Raw genomic sequence first — 23,740 nt, 5'->3', positions numbered from 1 at the left:
CCCAGTGTTGGACCCTGAACTCCTCTGACTGGAATTCAAGTGCTGGACCCTGAATTCCTCTGACTGGAATCCCAGTGTTGGACCCCAATCCCCCTGACTGGAATCCCAGTGTCTCACCCTGGTGGCTTTTGTGGAGGACATGGACCTGGTGGGAGAGTGATGCTCTCTGCTTTGTGCAGTGTTAATGAGTGAACTGATGGGAGGGTTCAGCTTGGTTTGAGGGAGGGAGGGAGGGAGATGAGCAAGATTGTCTTTCCTGTAGAACCTTTTAGTACCAGGACACACATCTGGTCAAAGATAATTTTCCATGTCATCCTTCCACAATTTGTTAGAAGAAGGGAGACTGATACCAGGTGCTGCTTCCAGCTTTTCTTGTTTCCCCATGGAGAAATCAGAATTCCAAGCTATCTAAAAATAAAATTCACTCTAATACTGATTTAAATTGGTGTAATATTGTACATTAATGATAGAAAAAGAATCCACAGTTATTTGAGGTGTTTGGAAACAATACATCTTTTAAATGTTTCCTTTGAAACTGTTAGATCATGTGCTTGAGTGTGCCATTACTGGTTCAGAAAATTCAAATTCAAACAAGTTCCTAACTCAGCCATGTCAAACAACAGCACATGAACTGAAGTTTATTGCAATTATGCTTTTGGTTTTGCTAGACTGTGTAGTTGTTGGTATTTGCTTTTCAATTTAATTCAATTTTTCCTGTCCAGTAGAAAGCAGATGAAATGTGCACATAAAGGTTTCCTGAGGTAGATTAGACTCTTTTCCATTTTGAAATGTAATGGATCATATTTTCTGTATTTGAGATCTCATTTAGGAGGTTTTACTAAAATCCAGGGCACACAGTGGCTTTATTTTTTAATAAAGCTCATAATTTTCTTGTAACACAGTAAAAATAAAACAGAGGGATGATTTTAATGTGACATGATAATTGATCTAGTTAAAATGATCTGGAGAAGAAGGGGCTGGAATTCCTCATGCTTTCTTAGAAGCTGTTTTCTTGTATGTATATGTGAAGCTTGGCAGATGGGAAAATCTCCTTGGTTTTTACTGGTTTTAAACCATCCCAGTGAATCTAGAGAGAGGCACCAGGAACTGGATCACATAAAAAGATTTTGTTGTAATACAGAGCTAAATTAACCGTGTGCATATGAGCCTGTGAATTCTGCCTGCTATATTGCAATGATAAAAGTAGTTTTTCTGTAAACGATGATGCATATTTTGTATTCCTATTGTCCTAAGGCTATGAAACTGTTCATGAGCAAATAACATGTTACATATTAGCACAGCCAGAGCTGAAGGAGGGGAATGTGGGCAATAAGAGATGGGAGGTTTTTAGCCACGTGGTTTTAGAGGAGGTTTGAATCTATGTCATGCACAGCAGGATTACTTAGGTCACACATTCTCATTTTTTAATATCGAAGACCAGGATGAGCAAAGTCTGCTGTTAAGTGTTTCACAGTTGAAGTGTTTTTTTGTCATTTTCCATCCTCTTCCATCCGATCTAGATCTCACCAAAAGTATGAAATAGCCTGTTCAGTGCATAAATAAGTAGCATTTATTTATTGTGAACCCAGGCTACCAATGTGCACACCTTTTGCCAGGTATCCACCAAATAAACCTCTGCTTCCAATTCATAGCTTTTGATTGTTTTCATATTTTTTCCCTTTTTTTTTTAAATGTTTGAAGTCCCCTAAAGTAAACACACAAGGACAATCACGTCCCTCTTGCATAATCATCCCAAGCAACAAGGAATGAAGTGCAGACGTGTAAGGGGCTTCATTTAACTTCATCAGTGCTTATGCTATCAGTCATCCTGGCATGGTACGAGTCTAGTTCTTTATCATTTTGTCAGGAATTAACCACTGCTAGGGCTGATTATTTATTGAAGATCATTGTTGTCTAAAGTAAAGGGCTCATCTTTTAAATAAACTATAAGGCCAGTTTTTTCCACCAGCATGTTAGGATTTGCAAGACTCCTCTGATGCAGATAGCCAGAAACATTTTGTTTGCACGTGCCTTTTTGTTTGCTTCAGAACTACTTCCTTTTTAATGCCTCTCTTTATCTTTCCAAGTGTGTGTTGTGACTGGCATGTTGTTGGCAGGTGTTCAAAAGGTAGTTGGGGCACATGTTGTATTCTATCAAAATGTCAGGAACTGATATTTATTTTAATTTAAAAACAAGATACACTCTGTTTTGTGTTTCATTCCTGAATACAGCTGGTTGTTTGATGACAGGGCTCATGTTGTTAATAGGATTGCAGAAGTCAGTAGATTTCAAGGCACAAAAACTTGGTTTTCAAAAAAATATATACAGCTTTGTTCAAATAAGTGGTGTGCTTTTGTGTCCTAAATGGTCTTTGAAACAGGTATGCTTTCCAGTGACTTTTGACTCCCCAAATGAGCAGCTACTGGGAGAGATTTTTTTGTGGTTTGTTATCAGTCAGGATGATTTTGATGGCTCACCTCGTACTTTGGAGATACAACTGCTTTCTCTTTGCAAAGAAATTCAATGTCAGGAGTGCTACACGTTAGCAAAAATATTTGAGACATTTTTAGATGTTCCAACCTATCCTGTCCACAGCTGTACTTCCTTCTGATGCCCATATTGCCATTCAGGATGCTCATCCAAGAGTTGTAGGGCACAGAGAATTATGGGCAGGTACATTCAGAGAACTGCAGCAATAAAGAGGGAACAAGAAGCAGAGTTCTGTAAAAGGATAAATATATTTTAAAGTTTATACTGGTGGTGCTTGGGATTTGAACTTTCTGTTGCTCTAAATTTAGATTAAAAATCACATCTAGTGCCTATTAGCTCACTTAAATCCTCTCCCATTCCCTGTCCCCCTCCCTGGGTAGCAAACAGCAGGGAAGGAAATGGAGTCACAGGGTTCTTTCCTACCCAAGCCTTTCTCTGGCTATGGTGGCCTCTCCAGTCTATGAAGCAAAAATAATCCTCTCTGTGTTGCTGCACCCCATTTCTACCTCAGCTTGTTACCCCACAACCATTTCCTTTCCTTCAGCACACTGGACATGTGCCTCTCTGGATGACTGGGAAGCTGGGTCAGGCAGAGGGTTTTTTCTTTGCTTGGCTGATTTTTAAGTTTCAAGCTTTTCCAGTTTCAACTCAAGAAGGAGATTAATATTGTGACAGTAAGAAAAATGCACAAAATTACACCCACAGCCGAGAATTTGCCTCCTCCAGCTGCTGCAGAAGGGTTACTTGGCAGCTGCTCGCTCGGATACATCAACTCCCATCACACTTGATTAACCCACACAGCTATGGGCCAGCACATTGTTGGCTGACAAGATAAAGTTAAGTTTAATTACTGTTATTTTCACCATGAATGAAGTATTTCCTCCATAGGCTTCAAAAAGTTAGATGAGACAGCCGTCACTGGGAGAGTGGTAAGGAGCTGAAATATGAGACTGCCTTTCAGCTGTGAAGAACAATCTGTGTCTTCCAAGATGATTTTTTTTCTTTCTCTCAGACAAATTGTGGCACTGTTAGTGTAACTTAGAAGCTGAGAGATGTCTGTCAGCTGCTTTGACAGCGAAAGCTGACAGATCTAAAGTTCTGTCCAATCTTTCATTTTGGGTGGTGTTGATCAGTGGTCTTCTGAGGAAATATTGAATTTGAAATACTGGATATTCCCTAATATTTATATATAAAGTTAGATCTTTACCCAAAGTCTCAAAATTTGAATGATTTTCTATCACACAAAATTTGTCTAAGAGATAGGTTATATTCTGATGTTCCTAAATATAATCCTGTGGAAAGTAAAATTGATTGATCAGGTAAAATTCCTGTGGTATTTTCTGGAGGAAAAACCTTTTAGCCCTCCTTGGCTGGGCATTTTCCAGTTTCCCTAACTGTCTTTGGGTACAAAGAACAACTGCAGTCACTTCTGCAGAAAAGGTGTCATGCAAAACTGGTTACTCTGAACTTACTCATGAGATGCCTTTCAAAACCACCCCTCCCCTCTCTTACTGAACAGTTAATTACTGGGATATAATTACTGTTAATGAGATAGAGGTAGCTTGAAAGGGTGGGAATAGTTTGTTTATTATTGAGATTTTTGCATTGCACTTTTTCAGTCTTATAATTCCTTGATGTTTTATGATTTTTCACTGTTCTTTTGCATTATATGATATAGCCAAGGCAGAAATAAACCTAGGGGGCATTTAAATTCTTCTAATCACAGCTTTTGTGATTTTGAAAAGCCTTGTTGTCAGTGTCTGGATTGTATTTTGGTTCCAGAAGCAGTTATAAGTTCTATTTTAAGTACCATAGCTCTGGAGTTTACAACATGCTTTTGCTCAGGGTTTTTCCTTTATTCCCATTTACAAGAAGCGCTTCCCACTCCTCTGATTTGAGTGTGCTTTAGGAAAACCCCTAATTTTTCAGTTCCAGTAGTTCAAAATAATAGTTCACTGAAGGAAGAAGAGTGTGGCTGGGGGATGTTCTGTGGAGTTTGCAGTTAGCTGGGAGTGGATCTACCTGTGGCTCGGCAAACTGCAGTAATTGGCACTGCACCACAGCTGGGAACACTAACGAGTTTGCAGCACTTTCTTTTGCTCTTTTCTTGCCCTTCCAGTCCCTCCAGCCTGGTTATCTTTAACATCCCCCATGCTTTGCACACCCCCTGGGTCTGCAGCCAGCCTGGGCATGCTGCATGGGGTGTCAAGTGCAAGCAGTAATTTGGAGTTTGGCCAGAACAGGTGGAGCAGATCTGTGAGTTCTGTGCTCGGGTTCTGTGGCAGTGCTGGGAGGACAGTGATTATCGAAGAGCAGGGCAGTGGCTGACCTGTACCCCTTGGCATTCCCCATTCCACTGGACCCCACAGAGCATCTCCTTCCTGTCACAGCAGACACTGCCATGCTGTGCCTGTGCTTTCCTTTTGCCAGGGTAGAATCAAAATGCCCCAATTATTTGGTTGCCCCATAACCCTCCCTGGCAAAGGCTTATCTGAAATGTTTGTGTCCAGAGAATGAACTCTCCTGGCTTCTCTGGCTTGTAACCAGGGAGCCAAAACAATGGCTGAGAATCATCTGCCCTGCACTAGAGGCTGAAATAGTGCTGGCTTCATTCCAGAGCTTGAGGGAGCAAATCCTTGTGCATTTCAGCCAAGATAATTCACCTGGCCATTTACTCCATTCACATGTCTGCTGAGTGCCTTGTTTCATGACTTATTTCCATACCTCAGACTCTGATATTAGAGATCAGTTATCAAAGATAACTATGAAACTTGAATTACAATGACTTTTCTTGAAGTAATTTTGTCTGTATTTTCTATACAATAGTAGTTATAGTAATAACAATAATTGCTGTTATTATTATCACTAATTGCCCTATTAACTGTTATGTTTTTGTTTGCTGCAGGCTGGAAATTAAATCCAGTTGTTGGTGCAGTTTATAGTCCAGAGTTCTATGCAGGTAAGGATTGCTCTATGATTGTCCCACTGGCCATATTTCATTTTAGTGTTCTTGAAAACATGCAAAAGTACAGAATCCGTGTTTGGTGTGAGGTTTGCTTTCTTTGTGTGATTCACATTATTTACAATTCATTTATATATTTGTGATTCAAGATTTTACCTTACCTGGGCATAATAAACTTTATGTAGAAGATATAAGAGCGCCTTTTTATTGGAAAATAGCTAGTATAACATGAAATGTACTGCAATATCCTAGTCTTACATGAGATTTTATTTTATTTCATATTTTAGTGCAGTCACTTTCTTCCAGGGATTCTTTAAGGAACAACAGCCAAAAAATCTTATCTATAAATATATATATTAAATATATATATATAATACATACATGTATGTCGACATACATAGGTATAGAGTATATGCAATCGTACTTTTTTTCCTGAGCATTTTTCTTTACGTTTATAGTTAGTTTTTCAGTTTGATGTTTTTGTGTTTTAAATCTGTATTTTCACCTGACTGAGACCAAATTCTGATTCTGGTTGCAACTTGGGGGAGTTAGAGATTCAGTTTTTTTCTGCTGGAAGTCAGTCATGGCTAGCAGTAGTTTCTACATATGCTTTAGGAACAGAATTAAAAATAAACTTACTTGTAGTCCAAAATCCAGTTGATTCCAGAGGAATTTGAATGCTTCCCACAAACAGCCATCTGGAAAGCATTTTTCAGGGATGGTAGTTCAGCATGGGAAGAGGCTGTCATGTCTGCAGAAGCGGGGGAATCTTCACTCATGGAGATATTGGAGCCTCCAGTTGACAAAGCTGAATTTTTTTTTATTAATTTGAGGGACTTCAAGAGATAAAAATTGCTGAAAAGGACACTGTTACACTCACATATTTGTGGTTAAAACCAGCTTTTACTGAGATAGATAAAAATCTTCCAATTAAGGTAAAAGTGGCACAGTATAATAAAAAAACTAACTTGGCATTCATGGAATTGCAGTATTTGGTGCAGAATTTATTTCCTTGCTGATGTATGTCTGTGTTGAAAACAGGAATTTAACATTGATCTCGTTTGAGTAGTTACTGAACCAACCCTGAACCTGCATAAATTAGAAAGTCAGAGTTATTAGTCATTTTATATAAATGACTTTGTGTTAATGACAAATATAATAATATTCCCATAGTACAGTAATCAATTTTCTAATACGTATGCAGAATTAACAATCTGACTTATAATTGTCTCATGAAGTAGGGCATGAAGAGTTCACATAGTTTGTAAATTAAAATCAATATTTTCAATCTCTCCTGAAGGTAATTTTCCTAATTTACTGGACTTTTCCCTAACATTTATTTTGTCTTTTAATTATAAAATGGCAGGTTATTGATTTTTTTTTGTATAACCTCCTAAAGTCCCAAGTGCATTTTTATTGCCAACACTAGGGAGGTGTTTGCCCTTCTTAATGAGAATCTTTAATTACCATTAGAAGAGTATTAATTTAATTTTATGAATTATGACACAAACTCCACCACACCTTTGCAGAAAGTTCCATCAAGATACTTCATTTATTTCAGATTTTTTTTTATTTCTCCTTATACATACAGGCAGGTTTGTGTTTGGGTTTTGTTGGGTTTTTCAATGCATGTCAAATGCCTTTTATTTATATTGACTAAAATATCACACCTCTCACATTTAAACATCAGAAATTTCTTTTAAACAATTTAGTTAAATTGTGCAGATCCCCTAAAGTTGTTAGGAAATCAAACAGTAAAACAACACTGCAATTCTTGCATTTCAGAATAGAACACTGTGACTTATCTTTAATTTTGGGTTCCCTCCACCAACTTCCTTAGAGAAGAAGCAATTGAAATTTTGAAGATTATGAAATTAGAGATGTGTTTTTTAAGACAGTCAGAGTTCTACTTGTTTAGTTTACTTATTGTCCCCAGCACTGTCATGATAAAACTGCACCAGCTTTTTCACAGTAAGTGCAAGAAGTTCCTTTAGCTCCTAATAAATGATGAAAAATTTGGCCACTTCTGAAATAAAGATGATACATCTACAGAGAAACTGTTGATTTAAAGTACCTTTAATCTTCATAAATAAGTGAAAAACAGAAGGTTATACAAAGCTGTCAGGATGGCACTGATGAATGGCAAATTCCCCCGTTTCTCAATTGCCGGCGGCGCGGCGGCCGCGAGGCTTCCCCGTATTGTACATCAAATCTGCCAACTCATTTCTGTGATTAAATATTCCATCAGTGCGGGCTGGAAGGCGCTAAAGCTTAACAAGATTCATAAGATGCACCACTTGAATACACATAACTCACTTCCTTGGATGGAGAGCACCCCGCATGCACAGGAAAATTAGAATTGAGTTAAATTACTCCGTAAGACAAGATCAATAGAGAAAGGAGAAGATCCCCTAATGCAATGCAAATCTAAGATATAGTTATGTCCTGACAACTTGAAGCAGACAATTAAAGTCAAATAGGGAGGAACGCAATGTAAATCAACCCTAAAACCTTGAAGATAATGGTAAACAGTAGGACCAGTGACATGATTGTTATAGCTCGGGGTTTTTTTGGAGTGTACACTTCTGTGAAGGAAAACCTTTATTGAGAAAATGCCTGGCAGCTAAAAATGGAGAATCCAAGGTGCACAACTGACACTGGGTTAGGAAAGTATTACTTGGGGACTGCAAAATACTGTGTATTTACAAAACACTATGGATTTCTCTTCCTGGATTTCCCTTCTAAGGCTGTTTGTGTGCCTGTTTTTGGTGCTGCAGTCAATTACAGTGCTCTGGCAATGTGGCTCCTTAGCCGTGGTGGCCTTGGTGTGGATTTCCAGGGACATGTTTGGGAAGGGCCCTCAAGAGACTCCTGCTGCACTTCCAGGGCCTAGCAAGGCTCCCGGATGGCCACCAGCTCCTGCCCTTCCCACCCTTCTGCTGGGAAAATTATACTTTAGAGAAAACGAAAGGATTTTTTTTTTTTCATGTATCATTCCAGCTTTTCACAGAATTGCATTTTCCCGTATGTAATCAGGGACAGGAAATTTTTTAAAAGATGACTTATGTCCACACAGTCTCCCGCTCATAAATAAAAGATTTTCCTTAAGGGTTTCCCCCTTTAAGGGGGTTTTCCTCTTATGAGAAAGGAATGCTTAATTAAGTTGTGTTATCCATTTCTTATATTTTCCAGTAAAATATTTATGAAATTCTTAGGCAGGTCCTAATACGGAAATTTGTAAGAAGCACACTGTGATTTTTCTCACAGTCTTCATGGAAACTGGGATATTTTTTTTATCTATTTGTTTTTCCATCCAGTTTAAATACATTCCATAGTTTTCCTGGATTTAAGCTAGAGTCTGTTCTTTTCCCCATACACTCATTTATGGCTGGGAAAATACAGATTTGCAGCTGGGTTTTTTTATCTATTTGTTTTTCCATCCAGTTTTAAATACATTCCATAGTTTTCATGTATTTAAGCTAGAGTCTGTTCTTTTCCCCACACACTCATTTATGGCTAGGAAAATACAGATTTGCAGCTGGGTTTCTTTACTAGGTATGCTCTGGTACTTTCTTTGTTTCTGCAGTTTGTTATAATATCATTTTCACCTGCTTATTTTTATATAGTGTATATTTTATCTGTAATACCAAACCTTTCTTTCTGCCTCAGGCATTCTGACAGCCAAACTCCATGTTGTTCCTTTCAGTTATTGCAGATCTTTTTGTTTTTCTCTTTTGGGTTTTGGAACAATGAATTTTTGAGCAATCTCTTGCACTCTCCTTATTGAAATATAGAATATTGTTGCACCTGTGTTACTACAGCAGATCAGTCCTGTACAGCAGGTAGCTTGAGACACAGTAAGGCCACTTTAAAAGACTTTTTATTCCTGCCAGAAAACAGCTTTGTTATACCTGTTGGAGAGGCTCCTTTTTGGCAGTTCCCAAAAGCAATGTGGGGGAAAAGATGTTACAGAAATTACCTGGAAATCTAGTGAATACTCTTTCAGAGAACAGGGAAATTCACAGTAACTCACATGGGAAGATATTTTTTTCTGTTCATAACAACAAACAATATTTCAGAAACTTCAAGATTTAAGTAGACGGTGGAGAAAGAAAGGACTGAAGATTAGAGGTGAAGAACAACTAGAGCACAGCTGAGTGGACAGCAGAAGATCCCATCCTTGTTTTACTTAAGGCACTATTACTCTTCCTAAGTTTTGTTAAGTTCTAGGAGTTTCAGGAGGTACTTTCAAGTCCTCCTGCATAGCTGAGTAGATGTATCACTTCATAAATAGCCTTAACCCAGTGAAGACTATTGTAAGCACCCAGTTCCTTGGGCAGTTATTCCGCAAACGCTGGCAAAAGTTTCCCCATCACTCAAAATGAAAGAGAGGGGAAGAGTCTGTGCATTTTTGACTCTTGTATAAGCCCTCAGAAGACAAAGAAGTTTATCTGGCCAGGTCTTTTTGGCATTTGGAAGTCAGCAGTATCCACCAACAATAAGATTTTGTAACAAACTTTCTTTCAAAAATTTGTTCAAAGGTTTGGAATAGAATGTGATATATAATTAGAAGTACAGAACTAGCATAGCGATATATATAAAGCCATGCCCTTAAGTAAGATGAATCCAGGGGAAGAGAGGATTCCTGTACACTTGCTAATACTGATTCTCTTTGTTCATGTCTTAAAGCATCTATTTCTGGAGTGTAAGAGCACCTGGGATTCATTTCATCTTTCTAGTGTTTCTCTTTGAATTTAAATGAGTCTTGCATAAGCTCAGCAAATACCCTAGAAACACTTCTCAATGTTTGGAGTTTGGGAAGCTGAATTATATGCTTGCACAGCATTCTGATCCTGGGGTAAAAGTTCACTCTATCACATCTCTAAAGCAGATTTTTTCTGAGAGCTCTCTATCACTCCATAGATTTACTCATTTTACCATTTGATTACATACACTTGTGTTCAAACTTCGCTATTGACTAAGCAGATTTTTCTAAATAAATGTATTTGCAGTAGTGTTAGATAAGCAGCTTAAATAGTTTTCTAACTACAGTCAAATAATTATTGTTTAATATTCCACCTGTGATATTTAGATGTTCCCTTACAAAGTATAACACACAGCTGCAAGTGTTGTTTGAAAAATCATAATGTTAAAAGTACCATCATACAAATGAGGAGTTCCTAGGTAGATCAACAACACTGATGACAGCAAATGCATTTCTAAAACTCTGTGGAGCTTTTACAAGCCATTATAGAGGAAATCCTGTTTTATGAAAGATGAATAAAGCCAGTAGAAAAATGGAATTCAGCATCTGCACTAGCTATTTACTAAAATAAATAAATAAAAATAATAATAATGCAGAATTAATTACGCCTTATGCTACATTATAATGAGTTCTTCATTAAAATGTATACCCTCATGGAAACTAAACAAGGCTTATTCAAAGCTAATGCCAATGACTTATTTTTATAAACACTAATTTAGTCAATTGGTTAAATATTTAAATCTGGAACAGGATTAATCTACCTATACTCACCATTGTATTTGAAGTCTGCACATTTTAAAGAGATGACCACAGGTACTGTCAGTGTTACCCTTTTGAAGGTGTTTCTCTTGGATTTATATCATACAGGATATACTTAGCATTTGATACTCTTCTATGTGATCTCTAGATGAAATTCCATAGATTTGATTATTTAATTGTAAATCTTCAACCTGTAGGTATGGCTTCATGCCAGAAGGTAGGACACTCTTAAGAAGGGAGTTTTTGCTTCTTCACTGTAAAGTTTTTGAATTTTGACCCCAGTCTAGTATGAGGAACCACTTGATACTGGGTTATGATGGATTTGTTCACAAACAGAATCAGTAAAATCTGTATTTGCTGAAAGGTGGAGTGCTTTCAGAACAGGGGAAAGAAAGTGTTTTGGGATGGGTAGTTGGATCTCTGCTTGATGGCAAGATCTTGCTGAAATGTAGGTCTTGATCCTGGTGGCCATGTTTCCATGTTTCGCCTGAGTTCACATAGTAGGTTTCCTTGATTTTTAGATATTACATGACCCCAAAGAATACATTCTGAGCAAGCAGGAGCTGTACTGTCCTTTCTTTGTCATTGTGTTGTTTCTAAGTTCTTGTGTTAGTTCAGGTGTTCTTATTGTGGATATAACTGACCAAATTTTAAAGGGCTTAAAAGAAGCCCTTCAGCACTGTTCCTTACTCACAAAGAAAATCTTTACAGAAAAATTATCCTTGGGCTTCTCTTCCATCATTCTGGTGCTTAGTGAAAATGTGTTCTATGGCTTCCTGGCTAGTGAGAGACCTAAAAGGAGTTAAATAACTGAGGCGACAGCCTCTCCAGACCGTATATGGTGTAGGTTTTGAGGCTGGATGTAAATCTGGCTGGTTTAGAACTACTGCTCCTGTCTCAACAATTACCTGATCAACAGGGGTGAGCCTGGGCGTGCACTACCTGGGCCAGAACTAAGGCTGCAAAATGCATTTTTAGAATAAAACAGAGGCTGTAAGCCAAGCACCAGCCACGGATAGATGTAAAAAGCACTGGCTTAAGGATCTCTCAGAGGAAAATTTAAGACAAACTGCAAGGTCATCACTAAAACGTTTGTTTGTTCAGAACTGGGTGGGATATTTGCAATGCTAGATAAGTTGTAGCAGTTATGTGGAGGAATAAATTCCTCTGATTATTAGAATAACAAAGTTAGGAAGATCCATGTGTTAGGATGGACAGTCAGGCAGACAAACTACTCTGAAATGTAAAGTAATAAAGTAATATATGAAATGTAAAGTTAATACAGTTAAGTGGAATGGAAAACAACTCTGCTCTGTGTTAAACCTTTATTACATCTGTAAATTAATGCTAAAGCAGTTTAAGATGATGGTTAATTGTATTCCAAACATATTGCTAATGTTTTCTCTTCCTTCTTATGCATTTTTTTTCCCATTTTGGACATTGGAGGACAAGATCCCCAATATGCACTGTAATTGCATTTCATAATGCTTATTGAGAGTAACTTTCAAAATAGAGTTTTCATTCATTTATTCGTTGTGGAGGCAGCTGAGAAAGGGCCATGCTTTACAAGCTCTGTTGGTTTGGTGCTCTCAGATTTTTTTTGGAAATCTGCAAGCATAGAATTGCTTCTAGTAAAAGTGAGTGCTTTGGAAACTTTGGAAACATTGCATTACCATTTTTGTAATGGTTTTTCCTGCTCCTGAAATTCTGGAACCTGTCTGGGCTAGGAGAGAAATAGACTAGCTAGAGCCAGGATTATGCATGATGATTCAATTTTTGATCTTTTATATTCTCGGTTTGTCATTTAGAGTAGAATTTTATATATAAGTCAGAACCAGCATTCGCTGGTGTAAGCAAGGAGAACTGAGGGATTAGCAATTTGCATCTCTGCATCTAATTGCATTAGATTTGCATCTCTGTTTTACAGATTTACTGAAATAGGTAATTTACACAGAAAATAGTGTCTTGACACAATATGAGAGGATAAAGCATAAACACATCCACTTGTAATCCCTTCAGGGCCATGTTGAAACTGTAGTGTTTGTGTCTGGGCAGAAAGGCTCCAGTTTCATCTGTTCTGTGATTCTTTTCCTATTGCAATCTTTATTCAACAGACAGATGTATGAATGCAATCCATTTTAGTTATCAGCAGAACATGAGAGCATTTTTTATATTCTCAAGTATCTCCTTTCAGGAAGAGTTTAATTCCAGCTCAGAGTTTACTTCAGAAGTTTATACTTGGGAATTTCTTTTATGTTTTTTCTCGAAGTTACAAGTGAACCAATAGCCATCATTTACCTGCTTCTCACCTGCTATGGATGCTATAGAGGACCTAGAAAGATGAGGAATAAAGACTTGGTTTGGGAAAGATCCTGAACAACTTCAGTGGGATGCATGTCCCAGTATAAAATAATGGCACTGAATATTACAGAGTTTATGTCACCTGAGCTTGTAGGGAGGCATCTTACAGTAAATATATTTTGCAGGAAATCCTGATGGTACCACTCATTTTTTTTTCATGACTACATAATGCATGTCCAGTTTTTAGACTTTTCTGGTGACAGGATTTGCACTTGGATGCCAATAATTAAGTTTATTAAGGAGCACAGATAAACTCTCTTAGCATGGTGCAGATTTTGGTACAAGCACCAGTTAAATTTGTGCAATTTAATTTCAGATTAGTTAGCAGACAAGGGATGCCTGTGGCTGATTAATAATTTTAAAAGTATTTTGGGAAGGGCAGTTTGCTGCAATTGCTTTACTTTGTGAATGGAAACATTACATGAATTGTTCCTGCAGTGCAGCCAGTCTGTGGGAAGGCTGGCTTGTTAATTAAATTAGAAGCAAGTCAGTCACACAGTGCTTTTTTAACCAGGCAGGAGGAGGAGGAAGAGAGATCCCTGTTACTGTGGGATGGGTTCTATGTCCTACAGAGGGAAGAGGTGGGGAGAAGGGGGGTTAGGGGGGATTATCTCATACCAGAGCTGAAAACTGTTTCTTCTCTGATTTTTACTTGCATGATATTGACACATTCCAATCCCAGTTTGTGACAGCATCCTGGATAGTGCACAGGAATAGCTGGGGAGAGAGGGCTGTTTCTCACAAGCTGGGAAATGGATGATATGGGCAGCAAAGAATAATTGGAAGGGTGGCTTACAAATGATGTTTGCTGTAGCATTCATTGCCGTTCCCTGAATCAGTGCCACAGTTCATTGGGTGTTTTGGGGACACTCTAATAGGGGTGATGATAAAGAAATATCCACTGTGCTTAGAAAAGTGATGGAAAGGAAAATCAACATCTTAAATAGAATTTTTGGATGGAGATATCCCAGGAAATATTTTAAAGACACATACCTTCACGGCCTGTTTTTTGGTGTGGTTTTTTTTTTTCTCCTCCCTCTATTTTAAACAATGTGTATCAGGTTATATGTGAGTCAGGGACTTACTGCATAAATGTATGTATAGAGCACAGATTCTCCTTACCAGCAGCAAGCACACCCAGGCTGTTCAATAATTGAATGTATTTCAGGTTTTCTGTCAGAAGGGGTTTGGATTTAGGAAAATCAGCTTTAGACATCAACTACTTTAGATTCTCCTCCCTACCCTCTTGTTTAAGTGAAGCTATATATAAACTTTGGTGGGATTAAACATAGGTTTTGTTTGTATTTTTAACATATTGGAAGAAAGGAGGCATGGGGTTTGGGGTTATGCTACTTTATTCCTTGTTAATAATGGATGAAAAAATCTGGTGTATCAACACAGCCATCTAAGAGTGTTTGTGTTAAAATCTGAAGGCTATTATTCAATTTATAGAGATCCCAGATAACTGAAGACCCTCAAAGAGCACTTCTTTTTGAATTAACAGCATATTTAAAAGCATGCTAAGTCTGTGTAGTTGACTATTGATATTGAAGGGCTAAGAGAGCACTTAACTACTATTATGTATTCAAGAGAGAGGCTGTAGAGGCTCTCTTTAAATTCCCTAGTCAGAAGGGACAATGGAAGCTAACATACACTATTACTGCACAACAGGAACCTTTTATTAGGTGTTTCTGATCCATTTCTGTGCGACATTTTGAAATAATCCATCACAGAACAATATTTCAGACCAGAACAAAAAATAGTGCTATTTCTGTCTGAAAATGACAATATTAAATTACATTTTTAGAACAGCAAACCAAGAGAGGACATAGATTGCTTATGAGAATCCTTGATACTCTTGGAAATCTCCTGATTTGTTCATGAGAGGTGCAGCTTTACAGTTTTCTTCATTGAGCACCAAAGTGTTTAGGAATAATAGCTGTTGCAAGAGGAACAAAGGAAAAGAGTGATCAGAATGATCAGAACTGACTCAGGGAGAACTTGGTATCGTCCAGCCAGTCTGGGAGGAAAAGAAAAAGAAAAAAACAATCACTGAATTCAATAAAGAATGGGGATTTTTTTAGATTTAGATTTAGATTAGGCTCTTAAAATAACAGTTTATAATAATGTAGGCAAAATGAGACTCAAATAGCTTTGTTTTTCAATCACTTTCTCCTGTGGCTTTGTTTGTATTTCTTTATTTGTAAATAGTATTAAAGAATGGATGAACTGGTACTTAGCTGTGAGAGGCAGTAAGAAGCTGCTTTTGGTAATACAATTTAAAAAATATGTGTAAAGAGCAGCTGATTTACCTAGAAAGCTGAGAGTACAACGGATTAGAGTAATGGAATCATCACTAAATCTCCTTGTGTGTAGTAAGTTACTTAGTTCCTGTATTGCAAACACTCATTTTAGCCGCCTGTGCACTAAACCCCAGTGCAGCCCAGCCCTGGATATTGAGTTGGTTAATTCCTGCCACTGAAAATGCTTCTGTTTCTCCTCATTGGGGAGACAGCAGCTGGATGCTGTGAGAGCTCAGCACCGCTGTCCCTTTCCTGTCACATTCACATTTTCTGAAAAATCTCTCCACCCAGGATTTTTCTCCTGGGAAGCTGAGAAGCCTCAGAGAAAAAGGAAAACAATATGATCTCATTTGCTTCTCCTGTGTTTTGCTGCTTTGGAATGTGTTTGGAGATTGTTTATCCAACAGGTGATTGTTTCATTGGTTTCATATGAGTTGTTTTGACTTATTGGCCAAACAGGGTCAAGGTGTGTCAGGGCTCTGGAGAGAGTCACAAGCTTTCATTATTATCTTTTTAGCCTTCTGTAAGTATCCTTTCTGTATTATTTAGTATAGTGTAGTATAGTATTCTTCAATATAATATAGTATTATAAATAATAAACTAGCCTTCTGAGAACATGGAGTCATCCCTTCTTTCATCATCCCTTCCTTCACTGGGGCACCCCACAAATACAATACTTCCCAGGAAAGTATTGTAAGCTCTCCCGAGAGCTTTCTGTGAAGCTGTGCTTCTTTGGGATTCCTGGAGCAAGAAGAACATTGCCCCCCATGTCTCATTTTGTTGTGACCCAGGGCAAACCCCCAATAAGCAACGTCTGTCCTCTTTTTTTTTTTTTTTTTTTTTGTAATTTCCCCCAAAATTCTTGGAGAGTAAATGCCAGCACTGAAAATTGGAAACTTTTCATCTATGAGCCAAGGTACTCATGCCCTGTGTGTGGTGAGGTGGTGCATTGTAGGCTCGGGTGCTGTGCAATGGTATAGAAACTTTAAACCATTGCCAGGAAAGCTTTCTAGAAGTTTCATCCGGTTCCTGTGACAGGAGAGAGCTGGGCCCATAACTGACGCCTTGGACCATTGTTAATTTTATACCAACAGCATAATTTCAGTTAATGATACATGTTGGTTTTTTTTTCCTGCAGAAAATGTTATTTAAATTTATACTTCCTCAAACAATACCATGAGACATTCCAGCTAATTGTGTAAATTCTTTTCAACTAATTGTAGATTTGTATTTCTGAGCTTCCTGTACTGCTGGCTACAGAGTGGTCCCAGTTAAAAGTTATTTTTAACAGCAGGGGATTAAAAATCCTTTATCATTTAGTGGGTGACTCCACATGTAGATCCTTGATCTTACTTCTTGGCTCTTTGAGGACTGGAGAAATACTGTGACTTTTTTTAGCTGTTTTACATGAGGCAGTGAGTACTCTGCAGCGCCACAAGTACCTCTTGGTATTTCTGTAGATTAGTTTATCTGCATCATGTAAATAACTGTACACAAAAAAAACTTATTTTTGAAAGTATAAAAAAAATGAGGGGAAATGCATTTAGTCAGAGATCTTGAAACCACTGGGAACTGAATTTTAAGTATTCTAAAAATATTAATGACTGCACATCACTTTTTTCCACAGTCCTGCATATTTTTAGAGTAATTATTTCTCAAAATAACTGTGGTGCTTCAGCAAAGGACCTCATCAAACAGCATGTTCTTAAGCATGGGCTGGAGGAGCAAACAGTGGAGGAAGGGAAGGATGAGTGGGAATAGTCTTTGATCTTGGGACATCTGGTTTTGTCCGTGCTGCCAGGCAGCATTCCAGGGTGTCTGCAGTGCCCCTGCCCCCAGGCTGGTCCCCTCAGTGTCCCCTCTGCCCCTGCTCCCTCAAAACGTTATCTTAAAATCCGCTTTCTTAAAAAAAACCAAAACCCAAAATCCAAATCCTTTATTTCATCACAATAGAATTTAGTGTTCTTGAGGAAAAATAATACTTTTTTTTTCCCCCATTGGAGAATTTATGGATTGTTTCTGTGTTCTGAGATTTATCCAAGATCTTACTGTAAATAATTCAGTCTTCCCTCAGTTGTATGAATTGCTATTGAAATACTTTTAAGACCAAAATTAGATGCAGAAGAAATGATCTTTTCTTACTAAAGTAGATTAAAAAGTTCCATATTTTTTTCTAACAAAATCTAATAATAATGTTTTAGTTATCAGTATTAATATTATGTACAAATTCAAAGGCAGATTGTCAAAATATAATTAGAAGGCTCTGTGCAAGAAATTAAATACACTCTAGTAGCAGAGATGAAAAAAGCATCTGTTTTGAAGTACTTTAATTAGAAATTAGATGACTGGAGTATGGAAAATAGGATTTGTATGAGATGAAATCAGAAAATATATAAGATTATTAGCTACAAAGAGTAGGAAAATACCTATGGAGCATGGAGGAAGCCAAGTGTTACCTAGGATTTATTATGAATAATATAAATAAATTGTAACCTTTGACTTGTAAAAATATTTTGCTCTGTTTTCTAGACATAGTTGAAGTCATTATAGTGATTCTTAAAGCCTAATGGAAATGAGTGATTTTCCTCATGTGTTTCTCTCAGCTGGATCAATGCCTCTGGGTCTTCAGCTCACTTTCATTTGCAGGCTTCTGCAGTAGCTTGGGTTTTGAAACATCTGTTGTGTTAAATTCTCCCATATTCCAATGTCCCCATTCCTGGCGTCAAACAAGTGTGTGGATAGGGCCTACTTATTTATTTGTTTTATCTTTAACCTAAAAATCCTGCTTGTAGTAAGGATCTCGATAGCTGCATGTTCATTTGCCAGCTTCCACACAAGAGCTGAAGGCTGAGAGAGATATCAATACAGTCCATGGTGTATTGTCTTAAGGGGGAAAATGAGCTTGTTTTACATTTTATCTTTTATATTATTTGTGGATGGCTGGAAAAAAGCAAGCATCTCTAAATCCTATTAGTTAAGGGTGTGTTATTGTCTGGGAAGGTTAGAAGCATAGTAATTAATGAGATTTCCAGTAGTCACAGTCTTAGTTAAACTGCATAATTACAAGAATTATTTAATTACTCTTCTGTATTTCCAATATTTCTCCTTCAAGTGACACCTGCAAGCAACAAACAAAGAAATGGTTAATGGCAGAAATTTTTTAAAAATATATTTTGAGAGAACTCTGGCCCACTGAATGGAAGTTGATAATTGCTCCTGTAATACTGTGGAAAATGTGCCTACCATTTGTACTTAATCCTGTCCGTCCAAAGACATTGGACTCAACTCAGTGCAATCCATTGCGTGTCAGTGCACAATGTCTAAAGTTTCACAAATCTCCAGAAAGATTTGATGGGTTGGAATTGTGTGATTCACAAATCCTGACAGCTTGCGGCATGTCAGTGTATGTGTGTGTGTGTGTGCATACAGATATATGCACATATGTCTGCAAAACCAGATGTCTCATATCCCACTTTTCTTGGGCGGTTGTGTTCCAGAAGTGAAGAAGTTTCTTTCCTAGTTTGAAAGTACAATGTTCAATGTACTCTAATCAATCTCTATTCAGTTAAGACTGCTAAAGTAGAATTTTAAGAAAACCTGACATGTTTTATATAAGTTTATTTAAAAAAAACAAACTTTAAACTTGTGTCATTTGTTCAAAATGAACATTGCAAAAGTGTTGGTTTAAATTGATTTTTTTTTTTTTTTACTTTTATTCCTTGGGAAAAAGAAAGTTTTGTTTTATCTGATTTTGTTCTTAATCCTCAACCCAGTTTATTTACTGGAAAGTAATATATTTGCACAAATATATTTGTGCATTCTTAACAAAAACTGCTGAATTTAGATGTGCCCGCGATCACTCAGTGACAGTGGGAGCGATGGAACCCAGGTCATTGCTGGCCTGGTGTCTATGCTGGGAATGCTGCACGTGATTTTCCTGCTGTGTTGGCTCCAGGAGCCTCATTCCAGCCAGGGGGCTGGGGGGCAGGGTGGGCAGGGTGGTTTGGGGCAGCACTTTTGGGAGAAGCAGGGTGACAGGGAGAGAGAGCAGCGGGGCCCGCAGGATAACGGCGGCATTGGCGCTTGGGGCGTGTCTGTGTTCTGCTTTTCCAATGTCAAACTGGGTTTGTTTGGGCTCTTGCTGCTTTGAAATCAAAGGACAAAAAGCGCCCCTGGTTCAGTGCGCCGCTCTGGTTGTGACTTGATTTGTGTTTTGGGGTGAAAACTGAGGTTTAGTTGAAGTGTTCCGAAACCAGATACCACTCTCTCTCTCTTTCTTGTAGGCAGGGTGCTGCTGTGCCAGGCAAACCAGGAGGGATCTCCCGTGTACAGTGCCCCCAGTTCACTAGTATACACATCCACAAGTAAGCTAGTGTTATGGCTCGTTTCTTGTTCTGTTTTTTGTGACAAAAGCACATTAATGTGAATTAAGCCCCCTAAAAATGTCAACTTTCCCAACAGCTCTTGTTAAGGTAAATGTGGTGTTTATAAATATATGTAAGTCATGTCAACAGATAATTCAGTGTTTTCAGTTGCATCTTTATTCTCAAAGTATATTTTATTTAAAAAAAAAAAAGGAAAAAAGAAAAGAAATTGCCTATATTGCAATATTGTATAGAAATGGTCAAAAGTTCTACAATAACAGTAACAGTTTTTGCAATCCAGTACTGTTGTGTGCCATGCATTTTGTGTAGTAGATGTTGTGTTTCTTCTGTCCTGCTCAAAGCTCTGTTTTAATGCACAAAACATCTGTTACCATGCCACCATTTGATTGGGTCAGAAATTAGGTATGAAGTATTTTTTTACAAAAGGAACATCCTGTATGAAAGGGGGTATTTTGAGCCATAAAAAATGCCCCAGTAAGAACAGAGACAAGCTGACATGATGGATGCTGCCATCAGCCATTTTTCTGTACAAAACATTGGAGCAGAGATGTGTCCTCTGAAATTCTGAGCAGAGACCTCTTTTGAGAGTGTTTTAGACTGGATTGGTGGTACCACTGATGCTCATTCTGGCCTCTAGTGGGGTGAGAAACCTGGAGCTGAATGCTGGAGCAGTAACTGGTGCTTGCAGCAGCCCTGGCTCTGTGCTCATTGTAAAGAAAACACAAGATCTGATTTAACAGCAATATCAGATATGCTCCTTATACAGATTGTATTCAATCCAGAATGCAATTCTATTCTCTTAGAGCTTATCTAGACTACTAAAATAATTATTTTTTAAATTAAATCCAGGAATTAAGACAAAATAGTTCCATGGTGATCATCTCTACAGTCATGTAATTCTTTTATGTCAAACATTATCAATGGCATCCCTAGAGCTGCTGCTTTTCCAGGATTCATATGGGATCCCCTTTAAATGAGGAGTCTGGAGCCTACAAATGCATAGTGAACTCACCAAATGCATCAAGTGTTTTAAATTGCAAATTAAATTGTCAGTTAAGTCTGCATTTTCTTACAGGTGCTCCAAGAATATTTTCTAATATGTCACCTTTCTCTAGCAGTGGGGATTTTTTACTTCTTGTAGTAACACAGACATATGAAATATTTACAGTTTAAATTAATGCTCCCTTTTGGACATTTTTAGTGCACTCCTCCTTTTTGACTGACAGTTTTTTTTCCTGGAAATGATCCAAATATTTCACTTATCTCACAATTAAGAGCTTCCTTTAGAGAAGAGGGGGCAGTGTTTGTTATAATTTTCTGAAAATTGGTCTTCTTTGAAAGCTTTTCATAAGTTTACCCTGTTGCTCCTATTGTCTCACTGAGTTGTACCCCAGGAATTTTATTTCTGGAATTGCTGTTTCCATCAGATGATATTTCCACTAATATTGATTCCCCAAAGAGACACTGTGAGCAAGCTGAGCTCTGGAGTTCACTGTATCCATTGTCTCCTGAGTCAGTCCTGTTGAAAAATCTTATTTTGCAGTGGTGCTTCTTGAGTAATGATATCCTAACAAACACCTGTTTGTTTTCAATTATGCCAAATACATAAATAAACAAGCTTTGCCTATCTGTCTCCCACTGGGCAATGTGTAATACACAGTTTCATAACAGGCATTGCTGGTAGCCCTTGCAGTAGAAATTATTACACTTTTGTTGAATCTGTGTGTCGGCAAGTCATGATTTTTCCTTTATTATGTATAGAATTTCCCCTTGCCAAAATGCAGTTTCCCCTACAGGGTCACAACTCCTAATAACACAAAATTACTACAATTACTGCATATTGTAATTAGGTTTTTATTTCTCCTTATTACAAAACTTTCAATAAAGATGTAAAATAGCTTCATTTCTATAGGAAATTCCACTAGAAGTGAATAGAAATGAAGGTTGACTTTTGTCTCATTTCTTTTATTAGTTTAAAGATCTTCTATATTCCATTTCTGTGCACATTTGTAATATTGAAATTATAACTGATAAGTCAACATTAGTGTCTAGGAGATGAATACTTGTACTATTATCATTCTATGTAGACAACAATATTGCAGCCTTCCTTTTTGAATAATTTGTTAATCGTTTATTCTGTTACTGCTGATATTGTAACTGTGATATTTTATAACCACTTACAATGTAAGAATTAAGAGGTTTTCAATTTGTAATTGTTTTAACAGAAGGGAAAGAGTCTGCTGGGATTTTTCTAAATCCATCTAAGATACTTGAATTTCACAGAGTGCTAATGGCATTTAGGAGTTTTCTGATATTTGGAAGAGGATAGTCCCCATTTTTCAAAGTATTGTCTAACTTGACTGTTCATTTTTGCTCCTGAGTTATAAGGCATGAAGGACTGCAACATGGTTGGAAGATGTGTTTTTCTTCATTTGGCTAGCTTGGTTTCTCACTGAACTTCTTGGTTTGTAATTGTACTGGCCACTGGTAGCCCCTGATGGCTCTGAGCACTTTTACCCACTGGCTCTCCAGAAAGCAGACTGCAATTCTTGGAGCTGCTCTTTCCCTTCTGATATTTTATTTCTCCAGGATATATTTTAGGTGTCACACTATACATTTCCCAGCACAATGATTAGTTACACCTCTGAATATGTCAGTAGATGGAAACATGGCTCTGCTTCCTTCCATCACTTCTGGCCCTTCACATAATACGGAAAGAAATGAGCTGTTTCTTCTGCAAGCAGTGGAACAAATCAGCAGCAATAGTCTCTCATGCCTCATCTGTTCTCTTATGCTGAAGGAGAAGATGGGACCTGGATCAGTTTTTCATTTGCACACCTATTGTTGGAATAGATAATTTTTCATGTAGAAAGCAGAGTTTCAGCACGCCAGTGTGTTCCCATCCCTGGGTGGGGTGGGTCCTGTGACAACCACGGCCAGGAAATCCAGGCAGGAAACCTTGGTTGCTGTAGATTTCCACAGGACTGCATCTCCAGGGCAGAACTGATAGAACAGATTTCAGCTAAATCCTTCATCATTATAATTCAGGATGCAGACAAGTATTGAAAGGAGTTCTATCCAGCCAGGAATGATTGGACCTTACCAAATCCCAGTGAGTCAGCACTCATTGGAATCTTCCTAGAGGCCCAGAATACCTCCCTGAAAAGAAATGAAACAGTTTGGCTGCTCAGAACTGACAGTCTCTTTTGACCCTCACTTCTTGAGTTACTTCCACAAAACATTTTAAAATCCTGAAGGAATTTGTATCTTCTGGTAAAGAAGAAATGTGTCAAGGGTAGTTTTGGAACTTTTCTGAATTTAAGCCACACGTGAGTAGGATCCATGAGAAAATTAAGACCCTGCTGGACAAAAGGAAGATTCAAAAGAAGAAAAAAAATTTGTCCTTGAATGTCTGAATCACTGTTGTGCCAAGGACAGTAACACAGCTGGGTATGTATGGTTCAAAAAGCCAAAAATACAAATCTGAACTTATTGCAAGAGCTTCTAAAAACCATTTTATGCATATTTTCCCCATTTTTTCTATAATGTAGAAGTGCCTGAAAATGTGAATGAAGTAGGAGCTCATGAGAGCCAAAGCATGGGCAAGAAGGAAGATACGAAGTTGTAAAGTTACTGTAAACTGTAAAGTTGTTCAAGTTGGAAGAACCTGGTTGCACCAGAACATCTCTAAGGATGGCGACTGCACAATTTCAG

The 23,740-nt window shown here is 37.8% G+C and overlaps 1 protein-coding gene across 38 annotated transcripts in view; it reads left to right on the top strand.

Annotated features, from left to right (window-relative positions):
* Positions 1 to 23,740, top strand: part of RBFOX1 (RNA binding fox-1 homolog 1) — a 1,145,409-nt gene that overhangs the window by 1,060,622 nt on the left and 61,047 nt on the right. For 36 of the 38 annotated variants that reach the window (XM_039732124.1, XM_039732135.1, XM_039732144.1 and 33 more), the window contains 2 exons: positions 5,397 to 5,450; positions 19,925 to 20,005. In XM_039732124.1, coding sequence (XP_039588058.1) covers positions 5,397 to 5,450; positions 19,925 to 20,005 — 135 coding nt within the window. The remainder of the gene's footprint in view (positions 1 to 5,396; positions 5,451 to 19,924; positions 20,006 to 23,740) is intronic. The other 2 variants (XM_039732136.1, XM_039732131.1) reach the window with 1 other exon arrangement.

The sequence above is a fragment of the Passer montanus genome, unplaced genomic scaffold, assembly GCF_014805655.1.
Source record: "Passer montanus isolate IOZ18808 unplaced genomic scaffold, ASM1480565v1 scaffold8, whole genome shotgun sequence".
Classification (NCBI taxonomy): Eukaryota; Metazoa; Chordata; class Aves; order Passeriformes; family Passeridae; genus Passer; species Passer montanus.
This window is presented reverse-complemented; position numbering and strand designations above follow the sequence as displayed.